Raw genomic sequence first — 17,308 nt, 5'->3', positions numbered from 1 at the left:
TACAACTTTCACTTAGGAGCAAAAATCTGCCTTTAAACTTAGATTTGAAATTTATCGTGATAATTATCGATATCGACTGATATGAAAACATTTATTGTGATAATTTTTTTTATTACCATATCGCCCAGCCCTAACTGCACATGCACTTTGCAAATATTTAGTTTATAATTATGGTGCCTTTATTTTACAGTTGTGTTTTGGAAAGCCCAATGCCTTTTTTATTAATAGATATTAATTAAGTGCAATAAAGATTTTCAAAAGAGTAAAGGAAATGGTGAAGAAGTGGTAAACAGGATGCTCTAGTGCAGGGGTCGGCAACCTTACACACACATGTACTACCATTAGTGGAGTAAATATTGGCCCAAGAGTTGATCAAATGTGTTGTAAAAGTAACGTTGTAAAATGTAAAAGTTTTCTATTTAAATATATATAGTAAAAATGTAATTTATTCAGCATCATTCCTCCAGTCTTCAGTGTCACATGATCCTTCAGAAATCATTCTAATGTACTAATTTACTGCTCAAGAAAGATTTATTATTATCAATGTTGAAAACAGTTGTGCTGCTTAATATTTAAAATAAAATAATAAAAAAACATACACTGCCATTCAAACGTTTGGGGTAAGTGAGATTTAAAAAAAATAGATATACTTTCTGTTAATTAGGCACAAAATGAATTGTTAAAAAGTGACAGTAAAGACATTTATAATGTTACAAAATATTTCTATTTCAAATAAAGCATTGTTTTGAACGTTTCATTCATCAAGAATAAAAAGAAAAAAAATGTATCACAGTTTTAAGTCTTAAAACTCAAACTCATGAAAACTAAACTCTTTTCAACAACAACAAAAAATAAAATAAAAAAGAACCATTATTAATAGATGAGCAACAACAATAACTGAGCAGCAAATCAGCATATCAGAATGATTTCTGAAGGATCATGTGACACTGAAGACTGGAGGAATGAAGCTGAAAATTCAGCTTTGATCACAGGAATAAATTACATTTGACAATATATTAAAAAATAGAAAAGAGTATTTTATATTTAAAAAAACATTTCACCATATTACTTTTTTTTTTACTGTATTTCTAATCAAATAAATGCAGCTTTGGTGAGCAGAAGAGGCTTCTTTCAGAAGATACCAACATTTCAACTTTAGAAGACTAGTGTTAGTGTATCTAGAAATGGGGAAGGAGTGGTGAAATGTCACAGTGATTATAAATGAAAAATTGCACTTCATGTCAGACAGGTTGCCGGCTGCTGCTCTAGTGAATGCTCATTAATAATATGTTGGCTGTCAAGTCACTCCAAAGAGAAATCTTCAGAAAAAAAATTGCAAATGTTAGATGAGCTATAGTTTAATGTGAACTGTTATTCAAGAGTTCCTCTGGTGTCTTTTGCAATGTAAAAAGCAATTCTGTTCAAAATTCCTTTAAATAGTATGCACTCCTTTTTACTGTTTGCTTTTTGTTTGATTTATTTTCTGTCGTCAACATATCAGACGTATCGCCTCTTTAAACTGTCGGCTAGACATTTCTGATTTGTTTGACCCTTTTGAATGTCATAAGGATCACATGAAATCTGAAAATCACTGATTTTCTTATTTTTTTAATAAACGTTTTTTGGAATATTTAAATATCCATTATATTTGACATGAAATTATATAAATATACATCTACTCTGACTGTAATTGCTAAGACTAATTGTATTTCTTCTAACATTTTGCAAATGCATTACATATTTTAACTGCATTGTTACCAGTTTGCAATGTCATGTTCATGAATGATCACACTGACAATAAAGATCAACGGATTATACTGTAGTTGTTTGGGTGGCTTTAAAGGCTTTGAACAGGGCCGGAGCTGCGAACAGGAGAGGGAAATCTGTTTTAGAACTGGTATTTGGAAAATGTGACGATTGATTTAGTGACGGCAATAATGTGTGTGTAGACAGACAGAGATGGGTGGGGTTCCAATTAGTCAACAAAAGGGGGAAAAAAGCGAAAGAAAAACAAAAATAGGCACTCATAGTTAAATTAAAACTGCATAATTTAAATAATAGTTGACAGAAATGAACAAACAAAACGCAAATGTAGTAATGATAGTTCTACATGAGAAAATACACACGCTTGGGAGTTTGTTACAGAAAATACTAACATCAAATACCTGCTTGATCTTGGTTGAACTGATTTTCATTGGATTTTTTTTATGATTTGGCAACATTGTGTGCAATCATGCTAATAAAATGTAGAAAATAGCCTATATATTTTAAAAAAGAAAGAAAAAAACGGGCTTCTTATATTAATGATTCTACTAAGATATGTGGTTCGGTGATGTTTATATTTATATTAATGTTTATATACATCAATATATCTTTAAAATTAATGGCACTTTACCCAAAGTCACCATGAGCCAAATTACAATTAGGATCTGACACAGACTTTCAAAGTGCTCTCATTAACTCTTATAGCAGATGTTTCTGTCTACTTCACTTCCCTTTGAACTGAACTTCTTTATGACCCATTGGATGTATCTCTGTCTGTCTGTCTATCTATCTATATACATGCACATACATACATACATATAAGCTTATTATCTGCTTTTTTTCTTTCTTTGGAAAAGAAAAAAACCATGACCACATCTTTTTCATGATATTTACTGACCATTCTGAATTTCAGACATACAACATTGTAATTTCCAAACAGCATTTTACACTACACAATTCTTTTTTCTTTTTTTTTAAGCAAAAATAATATTAAGTAGCAGCAAAAGCAAACACAGAATAAATAGACATTTTAACAACAAAGCCAAGAAAACCAGTCCGTTCTTGGTCCTCTGTACGCAGACATGAGTTTTCAAGTCAAAAGATATCAAAAGTCTAAAGAACAGCATTTCCAAATGCGTTTAATGTGGCACAATTGACAAGCACGTTGTCTTTTCTCACAGTGGAAAGAAAACAAAGACCCTCAGATCAGCAGAATTCTTCAATTAAACTGAAGCAGGTTTATTACTTTGTATTTGCATCCAAGTTGACTCACAAACAACATTCTAGTTAGTGCCACTTGCTCATTACATTCGCTCAGTGTTCTAGTGTTTTTCTGGTGCTCGCAGGTACAGGGGGACGCGTGCCATCATTTGGGTCAGGGCGTGATCGTGCAAGACTTTAGAAAGCATCCCATCACTCGCTCACCAGCACGAGTAAGAGAACAGTGGGTATTGGCTCCAGTCCCCTACATTTCCGTGGTGATAGCCGTGATGGATGGCCTGGGTGCTGTATTCGGTGGGTAGGTGATGATGGGGAGGTGGAGGAGGGGGGTATTGAGTGGACGCTGCCCCGCTCCACTGTCCCAGAGATTGTTCTGTGCTGTAGGGTGTGTAGAGAGGATGGTGGCCCAGCATACCTGGCTTGGCCTGGGCTATAGCCATGTTCAGCACCCCTGTGTAGTCCTGGTGCCCCGCTGAGGCGTGTGGTGGGCAGGGAGGCAGGCCGAACTCAGGGGCGGAGGGCTTGCTAGAGGTGTCTTGATCGGGCACGGTGACAGCCTCCGGCACACGGGACTCAAAGCTGGAGCGGCTTCCACATCCACTGCTGCTGCCAACACTGGACGAGGACGGAGAGGGGGACTTGCCGTATTCATGAAATCTGCTAAAAGATTCAGAATTTAACATCGAGACATTGACATGGGAGAAAATGGCTTTATAAGTCTTGTTTGAGGTGAGTAGCCTGTACCTGTATGGCTGGTACGTGTTCTGTCCCGGTACGAGCTGTTCGGAGCTGTACATGTCCCGAGGGTCCGAGCCCAGAGGGGACTCAGCACGGAGAGCATTGCTATTGTCCCGGTCGCATGCACCTCCCCATGGGGAGTAGCGCTCGGCCTTCACCTCCGACTCCTTACGGCCCACATGTTCATCATCCAGACCCTCCTCGCATGAGGACTGCTGGATATCTGAGATAAAGATCAAGGAGACTTTAATAAATTACAAATACAGCAACTATTTGAGAATTTTTTTAATAAAAATCATCAGTACTCGCTGCTAGTACAAGCTGCTAGTTAATGGCTCAAAAGCCTACAAAACCTTACAGAAATGCATGAAATTAAAGACCATTACCTCGTGGGCTTTCATGTTCGGAGTCTTTTGACAAGTTGATCTTCTTTACAACTCTCTCAGGATCAGCCAGACTTCTGTTTGCTCGTCTGTCAAAAAAAAAAAAAAAGATTAAATAAGTAAAATATAGTTAACAAATTAGATACAAATGTATTGAACTTATTGGAATTTTAAAATATAATAAAATTCAAAAGTTTGGATTTTATTTAATTGTATATTTTGTAATAAGATTTATAAAAAGTATTTCTTCTAGAAGTTATTTTAGCTGTAATTCATGAGTTAATATTTTATGATGTCATGTTTTATATATATATATATATATAGGAACGTTTTTTTTAATGAAAATTCTATTTTGAGAGCAACAGGTAAGGAAAAAAATTAAAAATAACGTCAAGAAAATCGTACCTTTTAGAGTTTGTGCCCTCATCTCTGAATCCCTTGGCAAAGGGGTTGTGGTCGATTTTCAGCTTTGTAATCTGTGTGAAATAATGTAACCAGTCTCACTTCTAATTAATGCTAATAAAAAATACCACCATCTGATTAACCTTAAAATATGTGCAGAAGAACACATTATAAGAATCGACAACCTTATACAATAAGGGATTTTCAGAACAGCGGTCAATCAATATCTTTTTTTCTTCGGCTGATTGTTAAATTTTTATATTTAGCCCCGAAATCAAGAAAATGTAAGTGATGTATTAATCGCTTACCTTTGTGTTCTGGTATGCAGTAACAGCAGTGAAGGAGGTCTCGGGGAAGGTAAAGGTTTGGAAGACGCTCCAGCGCACACTGTACAGATCATCAGCCTGAACTATATGGAAACGTGGATGGTAGCGGTGCATGGAATGAAGGATAATCTGAACCGAAAGGAGACACATACATTAAAATCACAGTCAAATTACTGTTAAACAAATGTAAGAATCAGAATGGGGCGCTTACATGTCCATGCTGGTCCAGGGCATTGTTGGTAAGCTTGAGTTTGAGGAAACACACGGGCTGTTTCATCCAGTGACTGCCGGGCGCTGGAGAATCGGGGTGTAGGTACGTCCTGTAGGGCGGCTGAGGCTCAGCCTTACCAGCGACCTCCCACTTGTCCTTGTTCCACTACAGAAAAATAAGCATTTCATTGAATAATTGAAGACAGAATAGTGAACTAGAGCTACTAGAGTGGCCATGGCATAAGGTGCTGGGGTGTGAGAGTATGTGTGAACGAGAGTGTGTGTCGGGGTAAAACCCCCCAGTGGGCTCTGTAAAAACAGGAAGAGTTGGGCTCTTTGAAGTTGAGGAGCGCAATCAGTGGTGAGAACGTTCCGGGGAGACACATGTGACAACGTCCCCCCAACGCTCCAGCCGTTAACGACTGATTCCCAATTCAACAGCTCTTCATTTCAATAGGACACTAATAGTCTAGACTAGACTGGTCTAATCCTGCGGCCAGATCATTCAAATGGATAAGACTTTAATGTGTGCAATCACTGCACTGAGAGTCAGTATGGGATCTATGAACATTTTTCCAGTTGTTAACTGCATTAAAGACTAGATGAGGTTTAGGTTCTAACCTTATATCTGAGACCATCTTCTGGCACCATGTCCACCAGTAAGATGTACTTTGCATATGGCACCAATCCAGACAAGCTGATTTTGCAGTGTGGAAACATCCTCCTGTAATATAAGCATACAAAAGCCAAGTTTAGCAGAATGTCTTTTCGAAGAATTGAGGTATTAAGGTCAGTTTAGTTTATCCAAAACTCGAGTCAACAGATAATGTTAAAGTTTTAGTTGAAGAGTTTGGTTCTGAGACAGACCTGCCAGGTTTGGTGATGATCATCTCAGTGCCGATCTCATGGAAGGATCTCCACAGCTCCGGATCCTCCAGAGTCATTCGTATGTTGCCCTGGTGATAGGAATCCCCGGCTCCAGCCATGGAAGGTGGAGGAGGGAGACTGAAATTGTGCTTGAGGTCTGAGGAAAGATGGAATATTTGAGATTTTCTGTCAATGGCGTCCGATGGGAGACTCTTGGAATTTCATTCAGTTGTGCATAAAGAGTTAACAAGCCTGTCTGTAAATGGTGCACACCAAGAGTAAGAGCTCTCCAGGTGCATTAGGGTTAAAACAAGTACTCACCTCTGATAGCCTGCATTATTTAGGCTTCTCAAAAGATGCCCTCCAGAAGAAAATGAGATGGACCAAAAGAAAAGATCAGAATGAGGTTTCAGTTAAAAACACAAGTTCTCCATAAGAACTCAAAGGGCTTGAGTTCATTCCAACGTTAAGTCCAAGGATGAAGGGGTTCAGTGTGTTGTGTCTGTTTGTTGCTTCTGCCACAGATGCAGAGGGGGTGTCCCACACCTTTAAGTGAGAGCTGGATGTGGGCGGGGCTTGGACCCCCATTCCCAGCCTTTGAAGTGACACAGTGAGGAGTCAATGTCATGATCTCATTGGCTGATGGGCAGAATCAAAGAGAGTTAGCAGAGCCTTGAGAGAGTCCCAACAGGAAGGGGACAAGCAGAGGAAACATGTCTTTATGAACTGCTAAAGGACTTTTAAACAAATACGTACAGACCCAGAGAATACAGGATGGCAAATCAAGCACAAAATTCCCTTCATTAATCCAGCTAATGTGAGGAAGAACAAAGACTTCACCTTCTAATTGACAGCATTGACCCCTTCACGCAAACATAATCTGACACACTCAGACACATGCTCGTGTTCGCTAATTCACACACACATATCCACTAATTCTCACTGATGCTACAGACACCAGGTCTTGATTTTTACAACCAGGTTTGAAATGCAACTGGCTTTGTCACTAGAGTATGAGGTTCTTCTGAACTTTTTTCTTTTCATATGTTCTATTCTTGGTCTTCACATTGAATTTTGATGGAAATGCTTTCACAACTTAACGCATCTGCAGTGTAAATATTCATTTTAAATCATGAAGAAACTACAAAAGACCACCATCTTAACCTTCATTACCTTTAGGTTTGGTTACGGTGGTTTTTTGTCAACAGTTGTTTAACAGCAGTTTTGAGACAAATATTGACATACAGTCTTAAAATCTAAAGCTTCTTAATGGTTAAGTGAGTGTCCCTAAGGGACACTCTTCTTATCAAGAATTAGCATTTGCGGTTCAGAGTGGCTATATGGTTCTTTGGAGATAAAAACGTTCTTGATATTGTATTGATCAGGATTTTGGTCCTAGGAATCATCTATTAAAAGACAAGTACAGATGTTTTTGGAGAATTATGAATCTTTAAACGTTCTGCTTTGGCATCATGGTGTAAAATCCTTTTTGGTACTGATTTGAACCTTTGTTTTCAGGGGATTGCTTTTACACTCTTATAACTGAAGTTTCCAAAAGGTTTTTGCGGCAGCAATGGCATAGAAGAAATATTTTTGGTTCCCTAAAGACGCCTTTAGTGAACAGTTCTTAAAAGATTCATTTTTTTAGTGTGAAGAACATTTTAACATTCTTAAGAAACTTTAGTGGAATGGAACGGTTCCATGGATGTTAAATGTTCTTTTTGGAACCATATGCCCGTAAGGAACCTTTATAGAGAATGTTTGAAGATATGTTGTATGTTTTAATGTTTCAAAAAGAAACTGAATGATGACTGAATCATCTGAAAAAAAGATGACCGAATCATCTCACTGATTATCTCAGTGAAAGTGCATCACATAAAGTCATTATAGAGTTATAGCAGAAAGCAAACCCTGGGGCAAATCTACAGGTGAGGTTTACCTGAGAAGGAGCTTGTGTGTGGTGGGAGGGAGGGAGGGGGTTGTGTATTCAGGGTGTCTAGACATGACCGTTCCTTGATGGTTAATCTCATTAGGAAGAAATGCTCTCTCAAGGCAGCAGGCTTTCTATTCATGTAGAGAGATACAGGTAGAGATACATAAAGAGGGACAGACAGATAGAGAACATAAAAAAGAGAGATGAAGAAATCGTAAAACCCTAAAGAAATGGGGTTTTAGTGGTTCACAGCCTGTTAGCACCACTCACCACAGTTTTCATGTCTTTTTTTAGAGTAAATATAAATAGGGAGAGTTTACTTGTGTGAATGTCAGTCATTGTTATGTATCTGTGACTATAAGCTGAAATGAGTGCTTGACTGACTGTTCACAAATGGAGCAACGTGAAGCTGATCTGCAAGCAGACGTGTCTTTATATGTGTGTTTCTTTGGTCAAGTTGAAGAATGGAAGGCTTGATTTATACTTGATGGTTAATCTCATTAGGAAGAAATGCTCTCTCAAGGCAGCAGGCTTTCTATTCATGTAGAGAGATACAGGTAGAGATACATAAAGAGGGACAGACAGATAGAGAACATAAAAAAGAGAGATGAAGAAATCGTAAAACCCTAAAGAAATGGGGTTTTAGTGGTTCACAGCCTGTTAGCACCACTCACCACAGTTTTCATGTCTTTTTTTAGAGTAAACATAAATAGGGAGAGTTTACTTGTGTGAATGTCAGTCATTGTTATGTATCTGTGACTATAAGCTGAAATGAGTGCTTGACTGACTGTTCACAAATGGAGCAACGTGAAGCTGATCTGCAAGCAGACGTGTCTTTATATGTGTGTTTCTTTGGTCAAGTTGAAGAATGGAAGGCTTGATTTATACACACACTTTTGATAAATATAATAGAAAGTGATGGGAAATAGGAGACGTTGGTGGCTTAAAGATTATACGCAGTGCGGTCAAATAGAGAGTTCATTGAAAATCTGGGATTCTTTCCCATTCAAAAATGAAAATAAAGTTTCTTAAATTAAAGTTATGACATAATAAAACTCATGACTTAAAATAAATTTGAAATATTAAAGATTCTGCAGTATTTGTAGGTTAATTTGTGACTGATCTTGTGAACTCAGAGACTTCACTGAAAATCTGGAATTCTTTCCCATTTAAAAATTAAAATAAAGTTTAAAAAAGTTTAAAATCAAAGTTCACATGATCAATGAAATTTGTGACATTGATCATGTGAATTCAAGTATCTCAAGTGCTGCTGTCTTTACAGTGAAAGCGGGACAAACCAAATACTTAATATTAATGTTTTAATATTAATATTTGGAAATTTCCCATATCTGGAATTCTTTCCCATTTAAAAATTAAAATAAAGTTTAAAAATGTTTAAAATCAAAGTTCACATGATCAATGAAATTTGTGACATTGATCATGTGAATTCAAGTATCTCAAGTGCTGCTGTCTTTACAGTGAAAGGGGGACAAACCAAATACTTAATATTAATGTTTTAATATTAATATTTGGAAATTTCCCATTTTTTTCCCAAGTAGGACCTTATATTATTCTTAGTGGATTTCAATCCAAACTGGACTCAAATGGGATACTTTAAGATTGATTCAAAAGATTGAAGCTCCATATGCAGTTGCTTTAGGGTGTTTTTAAAACAGGAATTGAATGAGACAGAAGCAGAACTGAAGACTGTTGACTGGTTCTGATGTTTTAGTCATCAGAAAACACAATCCACAGTTTGTTCTGTTTCTCCACCCTGGCATAGAGCACTGTTAGCACAACTCTTTCTTATGCTAAACGCCAACTCCAGCAAAACAGACTATTAATCACCACCATTTCCTACATTTGCAAGAACTCTCAAAGGACTGAAGCATTTGAGAACAGATACTGCCATACATAAAAGACCCCAAAAATGATTGCTAAAACCATTCGCTTGATGACATTGTATTGTTGATACATACTGTGAATATGTAGGCACTGGAAGAGAAAGATGTCAGTGGAAAATATGTAAAAGCAATGATAACTTACAATACCTAGTTTTTTATTGCAGTTATTAACCTGAAAAATTGAAAAGTTATATTCCTTTTGTTCAACTACAATTGATGAATATGTCTGAACTCCCTATCCAAAAACTGCAATGGTATTCTTCCAATATACCATGGCAATAGCATGATATTCTTTGCGGTATCTTGGAGTAACAAGAAAATTTCATGGTATGTGAATTTGGTACCTCGGTACTTTAGGCTAAGGGCTAAGTTATTCTACATTATATGGAATTAAGCAAGAGACATGATAATAATATTTCTTCCCATTCATGGAAACATTTATAAATGATCTATTAATGTATAATACATGTGTTATAACACATTTTAGCAGCACTCAACATAAATGCAGTCTTGAGTGCATTTCTCCCTATTGATCAATGGCAAATGAACCTAAAGCTTGTTTTGACTGTTATTTTTAGTGAATGCAATAAAGAAGATTAAAACACTAGTTCTTGAAGCAGCAGTTAAATCAGAGTTGCCTTTTTTTACGAGCTAAAAGCTCTCAAAAGCTGTGAATGTATTGATTGAGAGCATACAGCAGTCTGGGAGGATCGGTGTTAGTCTTATACACAAATTCATCTATGCAAAGTAAAGAAGAACATCTAAAATCCCTCACACCTCAGTCACTCTGGAGATTAATAGAGAGGCCTAAACCTGGCAATAATGGCAGAAGACATTAGCCAAACACACGTTTAGCTATCTTTCCATCATGAAGGTGTGATGGCCAGGTTTCATTTCCTTCACCTGAAACTGGTTAGTATGATTCACACATGGCGCGTGGCTCTCCTCACTCCTCTGAGATTACACACACATTGTTGCAGGACTAGCATATAGTTTTCCTAAACCTAATAGCACACTTATATTAGCACCAACGCTAATTACTATCATATATTTACAGAGCGATTTTCATAACATTTCAGACATTTTACACTAGATTAGATGGTTTGTGGTTGGAGAAAATTACTTGAGTAACTTCAATACTTATAGTATTCAGTAATTAAATTCAATTACATATTATTTTTGTGAATTTGATTTACTCTAGTACTATTGAAATTGAATCATGTATTTTTGACTCAGAAAATTGTGTTTAAGGAGTTGATTTTATTCCCCAATGTATTTCTATGAAATAAACTTAAATGTTTTGTCTAGAAGCTTGGGTTTTATTTGAAACGGCGCAAAAGTTTAGCTCAGGAAAGCCAAGCTCATAAGTTTGATTTGCAGAGAACACACATTAATGAAATGTACAGCTTGAATACATGTCACTTTGGATAAAATTGTCTGCCAAATGCATAAATATAAAATCACTTCAGCACAATTGTTTCTGCCTGTTTGCCCTCATAGTCGAATAATCAACGACATCTGATGGTATGGGAAAAACATCTCATGCTGACAAAGTGCAACATTCTGAAGAGGAAGGTGTATACATATTTTTAATGTGGAAAATTAATGCATACACATCAGCAGCAGTAGAGTCATAGGCATTATACAAGTTCAGGGGGGAAAATGTGTAAAAAAAAAAAAAAAAAAACTATCCACTGAAGTCGAAAAATTAGTGTCAATGCAGAAATGTGGTAGAGAGAAAAAATACAGAGTTCTGGCATGAAACCCTAGATGGCGCAGTTCGATAGGTCTAACTCAATCTGACCTAATGACATAATTGTCACATGGCACAGCTGATTGGTTCTCTCCTGAATCGGTAGCCAATGAGCTCGCTGCTCAGCATTCAAATACGACTAGTGCTTGCCGTAGTAGTGCAGCTTGCTTCAGAAACCCTCCACCTTCCCCAGCTCCACCTGTATAGATCTGCTACGAGGTGATTCATGTATGTTGTGGGGTTATTTCATGTATGTTATATTTGCAGCAGCAATATTTACATGCTCACAGCAGCATGTTGTGGATGTATTGGCAGTAGCAAATCTCAGTACTTGCTCTGCCGCAGCAGCAGCAGCGTAGCAGATCTATTCCGCCAACAACATTAACATTGTCACGTACATTACCATATATATATATATATATATATATATATATATATATAAGGAAAAAACAACACAATTCCACAGCAATTTCACGTTTTGTTGAAATGGGGCTAATTTGAATTTTGTACAATTACATCTGTACATTTTTATAGGATCTGTCTGCGGCCCACTGATGGTTCGGTTTAGAGTCGGACCTTTCATGCTTTTTGTGCAAATTACACAAATAAAAACGCCTAAAATAGCTGTTTTCTCATGCTGGAAGAAATGCTGTCATTTGAAACAAGTCAGTTGTTGAAATGGACACCAGCATCCATTTTAAAGCCAAGCATGTGAGATATGGACTCGCTGGCTTATTAACACCTGCGAGGTGCTTATACGCTTGGAAATCAGACACATTAGATGGGTTTAATAATGGTAAGAACTGCTGTCATTCCCTAACAGTGTTGGGGAAAGTTACTTTTAAAAGTAATGCATTACAATATTGCGTTACTCTATAAAAAAGTAACTAATTACGTTACTTAGTTACTTTTTATGGAAAGTAATGCATTTCGTTATTTTTGCGTTACTTTTTAAATCTGGACAGGGCTTGCTTGTTTGTTTTTAAAATAAAAAAGTTATATTTTTGGCAAATATAAAAGCCTTTTCACATCAAAAGTGAAATGAATAAGCCTCAGGCTGAAGGGAAAGTAAAGTTACGTCTGTACAGTAGAATGCAGAAGAAGACATTTCAACTCACAAATGAAAAAAAGACACAAATATTCGTCTAGAGTAATTTTAGCTTATTAGTACGGTTGAACTGGATCATCGAAGGTCAGAAGTAAAGACATTGGTTAATAGAATGGGATTAAATACATAAAGGATATTTGTGTTGTTTAACATTTAATTATTGAAGGTTTGCGTCATATTCTGAGTTGCATTATTTTTATTCATTTTGAGGAATACTGAATCTGTTTTTGTTTTTTTGTGAGTGAGATGAATTAATGCATATTCATATTTATTTTGAACTACAGTAACATCTTCTGATTTCTCTCAACATGGGGACAGGAGAGCTGTTAATCAATAAATTGGGAGAAAAAAAAGTAACTTGTGTTACTTATTTGAAAAAGTAACTGATATTTTATATATTAAAAAGTAATGCGTTACTTTACTAGTTTCTTGAAAAAAGTAATCTGATTACGTAACTCGCGTTACTTGTAATGCGTTAACCCCAACACTGTTCCCTAAAGAGATTTCTCAAAGGTTACGCTAGGAGTTATATCGGTTTCATTTTTCTTTTTTTTCCCCCTTCTATGACAATAAATACAGCCCTGTGAGACTAAATATTCTTCATTAGTTTCAAGAAACCAATGCCATGGTACAGTGACTTGGCAAACTTGAGTTGCAAAAGGTCAAACTTTACCTCACTCACTTTTTCTTAGCCTTCTGAATCTGCGAACCACATCATAAAAAATGATCCATATCCCCTTTGATCAGGTTAAAACATCATTAATGTGTAACTGAAAACACAAGGCTGCACTTCAGAGGAAACGTATGGTTACATAAAGTGTCGTATCTAAACGTTACAGGAGGTTTCCTACTGTAGACCCCACAGGGATCAAGAGAGTCCCGCTGGGATGTGCCGCACTCACGCTGGGCTTCATGTGTTTGCTCTGGGACTCCAGCAGCTGATCTCAAACCAGTTTGGCTGCTGGTTTTTAGGACAGGGTGACAGTTTGGGTGAGAGAGAGAGAAAAGGATGGAAAGGTCAGAAAGGACGAACTGGAGGAAGTGGCAATGTCATGGCCAAGACCACCTCACATGCTTGCTTTCTGCTTTTTGCTGCATTTTGGTTCATGAGAAACATAAAATAGTTTTCTTATTATGCTACTGTTAATCGCATAATATACCAGGGGTGTTTCTTTATCTGAGAGTCAAAGTGTTTCAATTTGCAGGACATTAAAATACAGGAAATGCTGGGAAGAATCAAACATTGTCACTCGGTCAGATATTTAGCATGTCTTAAAATCTCGTCTTCCTCCAGCTCATCTCTGCATCCATCCCGTATCACCAGACGCTAAAGTCAGGAGGTGTTAGGCACCTCTGCCATTTGCTGCGCCTTGTGTGGACGTATCGTCACTCAATAGCTTAACAGCTGCCAATACACAGGCGCTCTGGGCTGGGATCAGACGGCTGTGGGGTCTATAAAGGGCCCCCCCCGCTATGGGCCGACGAGAAATCTCACACCCTTTCCTGCATTAGCCATGCAATCTTCCCTTTTGATGCTCTAACTGGCCACTTTAAGTGCTCAGGTACGGCCGTCAGGGGGATGATGAGGACGTTAAACTGGATGATTTTTGGATGATATGTGTCTGCATGCATGCTCAAATGGGGAAAAACTGTACAGTAAGGCTAGAGTAAATGAATGCAACAATCATACTAAGCTAGCACTGGATACCATGCATGCATTGTACAGGATTCCCCCACTGTTTGTTCCATGAATTTCCATGATTTTTATCATGATCACTGGATAAAGCACCATTTCTAGCCAATCCAATCCATTTTTTTTTTTTTTTTAGAATTAAACAATTAGAAAAAGGTATATTCAGAACTTGTAAGGATTTAACTACTTCCCATTTTTAATAATTAATTTTATTCAATTTATTGTAATTTTTTTTTAAATGACCATTTTAAAATCCCTTCTTAGTTCTAGGTGTTTCCATGATGGTGGGAACACAATTTTTAAATAAAAAAAATTAAAAATTTATTTATTTGCATATAATTTGATTGTAGCTAAAACAGTAGAGCATGACGCTATAGCAACACCAAGTTTGATTCCCAGGGAAATTCATGACAAAATGTACACCTTAAATGCAATGCAAGTAGCTTTGAATAAAAGCATCTACCAAAACCATCAATGTAATGTAAATGCAAATTTCCTGGACTTTTCTTGGATAATTTTTAAAAAATCACCTTTTTTCGCCCAGTCTAACCATTTTTTTTTTTTTTTTTTTTTAGAATTAAACAATTAGAAAAAGGTATATTCAGAACTTGTAAGGATTTAACTACTTCCCATTTTTAATAATTAATTTTATTCAATTTATTGTAATTTTCTTTTAAATGACCATTTTAAAATCCCTTCTTAGTTCTAGGTGTTTCCATGATGGTGGGAACACAATTTTTAAATAAAAAAAATAAAAAATTTATTTATTTGCATATAATTTGATTGTAGCTAAAACAGTAGAGCATGACGCTATAGCAACACCAAGTTTGATTCCCAGGGAAATTCATGACAAAATGTACACCTTAAATGCAATGCAAGTAGCTTTGAATAAAAGCATCTACCAAAACCATCAATGTAATGTAAATGCAAATTTCCTGGACTTTTCTTGGATAATTTTTAAAAAATCTTTACATTTTTAAGGTTTTTCATTTCCAAAGGGGAATATTGTTTTAATATTAGTAGTTCCAAAGGCCTATATGTCTGACCAAGTTCAATTACATATACTGTAGTGTTATTTTAGTATTATTTATGTACCTTTCTTATAGTATGTATAGTAATATTTTGATTTTTTTTTTCACATTTTCAGTTTTAGCAATTTATGTAAAATAGTAGTATTTTATAGTAGTTTATTTCTATTACTATTTTTATTCCAGTTTTATTTTAGTACTTAGTTATTTCATTTAAATTAGTTGCCAAAGCTAAATTTCTAATGTTCATTTAAGTTTTTAAGTTAAAGTTTCTAATCTTGCTTTTTTTGCTACACATTTACATTTATTCATTTAGCAGACGCTTTTATCCAAAGTGAATTACAAATGAAGACAATAAAAGCAGTCAAAACTTATAATACTGCATATAAATATATTTACAATACATTTAATCATTTAGCATATGCTTTTATCCAAAGCGACTTACAAATGAGGAGAACAATAGAAGCAATCAGACCAACAGTATGCAAGTGATGTGACAAGTCTCAGTTAGTATAGCACATTACACATAGCAAGGTTTTTTTTATTTTATAATTGAGAAAAAAAACTAATAGAATAGAACAGGTAAGTGCTAGTATTAATTGTCAGGTGCTGATACGAGCGGCTATTGGTAGCCAGTGCAAACTGATGAAGAGAGGTGTGACGTGGGCAAGAGAGCATTACAATTGTCCAGTCTGGAGAGAATAAGAGCTTGGACAAGGAGTTGTGTGGCCTGCTCTGATAGGAAAGTGTCTAATCTTCCTAATGTTGTATAAAGCAAATCTGCAGGTCCGGGCCGTTGCAGCAATAGGGTCTGGATTTAAATTAGTTGCCAAAGCTAAATTTCTAATGTTCATTTAAGTTTTTAAGTTAAAGTTTCTAATCTTGCTTTTTTTGCTACACATTTACATTTATTCATTTAGCAGACGCTTTTATCCAAAGTGAATTACAAATGAAGACAATAAAAGCAGTCAAAACTATTATATATTTATATATATATAGTTTAGTATCATTTAGATGCTGTTTTTATTCCAATATATTTAGCATATGATTAAAATGCCATCAACAGGTCAGAACATGTTGTCATTGATTACATTTGAGCATTTACTACAAGAAATAGCCCGAGGCTGCTTGTGATTGGCTCATTCACCTGAACAAAAGGTCAGTTTACTTACAGTGCTCACCTAAACTCCCTCAAACAATGACTCAACATAACTACAGAACTACATATTGGCTTTAATATAGATCAAAGTTCAAATATACATTATGACTCATAAGTATTCAGACGGATGGAGGCCAGCAGACGCACACAGGAGGCAAACAATCACCACCTACCCCCACATCCCCTAAAAAAAAGAAGATCTGACACACATTTGGTCCCGTATGTAAGAAAACAAACCCTCAGTGTAGTGTGCCTGACAAAGGGACTAAATGACACATTGGCAGCACTTCATAAGAAACCTCTGGGAGCTGCTAATGGGTCTTAATGGCCTTCCTCAAGTCTGAGGGCTTCACACCAGCCTGGACTCTGCCTTTGACATGGCCTGGCTAAAGGAGACGGGGTGGTCTTCATGGAGGCTAATGTCAAAAAGTGGAGAAATTTTATAGAAAGAGCATACATGCGTATAAAGAAAATCATTGACGAATGGGTAACTTGTAGTGAAACACTGAAAAATAATGATATCCGAATGGGACTGGATCAAGTGTAATCACGGACATGAACACTAAAGCACTGCAAATAGTCCAGCTGTATAGAATGCATTATATTAGTAAGAGCAGAAATAATTTTAGTATTCAAGAAGGCAATAGAGTGAATATCAAATGTCTGCGCAATTAAATTGTGTCGTTATTGAGGTAACTTAGCTATAAATGTAAACATATTACCCCTGAAAAGCCTGATATATGACACGTTGTATGACATGTGACAAATAGTCTGAGAAAAAAAAAAAAATAATAATAATAATAATAATATATATAGAAA

General features: G+C 36.2%; 1 protein-coding gene across 2 annotated transcripts; it reads right to left on the bottom strand.

Annotated features, from left to right (window-relative positions):
• Positions 1-2,742: 2,742 nt before the first annotated feature.
• On the bottom strand, positions 2,743-8,108 carry LOC107563178 (T-box-containing protein TBX6L-like). 2 transcript variants are annotated; one of them, XM_016247978.1, is made up of 10 exons: positions 7,851-8,108; positions 6,233-6,550; positions 5,912-6,068; positions 5,666-5,768; positions 5,046-5,210; positions 4,817-4,963; positions 4,512-4,582; positions 4,110-4,195; positions 3,730-3,946; positions 2,743-3,645 (listed from the first exon to the last, which is right to left on the bottom strand). In XM_016247978.1, exons 2-10 carry the CDS (start codon positions 6,246-6,248, stop codon positions 3,186-3,188), a joined length of 1,422 nt encoding a protein of 473 aa, XP_016103464.1. In that variant the 5' UTR covers positions 6,249-6,550; positions 7,851-8,108; the 3' UTR covers positions 2,743-3,185. The 2 variants fall into 2 exon arrangements, with proteins under 2 accessions (XP_016103464.1, XP_016103465.1); XM_016247979.1 differs by lacking the exon at positions 7,851-8,108 and having other exon boundaries at positions 2,743-3,642; positions 6,233-7,430.
• Positions 8,109-17,308: the final 9,200 nt, after the last annotated feature.

The sequence above is a fragment of the Sinocyclocheilus grahami genome, unplaced genomic scaffold (assembly GCF_001515645.1).
Source record: "Sinocyclocheilus grahami isolate Dianchi unplaced genomic scaffold, SAMN03320097.WGS_v1.1 scaffold859.1, whole genome shotgun sequence".
NCBI classification, from domain to species: domain Eukaryota; kingdom Metazoa; phylum Chordata; class Actinopteri; order Cypriniformes; family Cyprinidae; genus Sinocyclocheilus; species Sinocyclocheilus grahami.
This window is presented reverse-complemented; position numbering and strand designations above follow the sequence as displayed.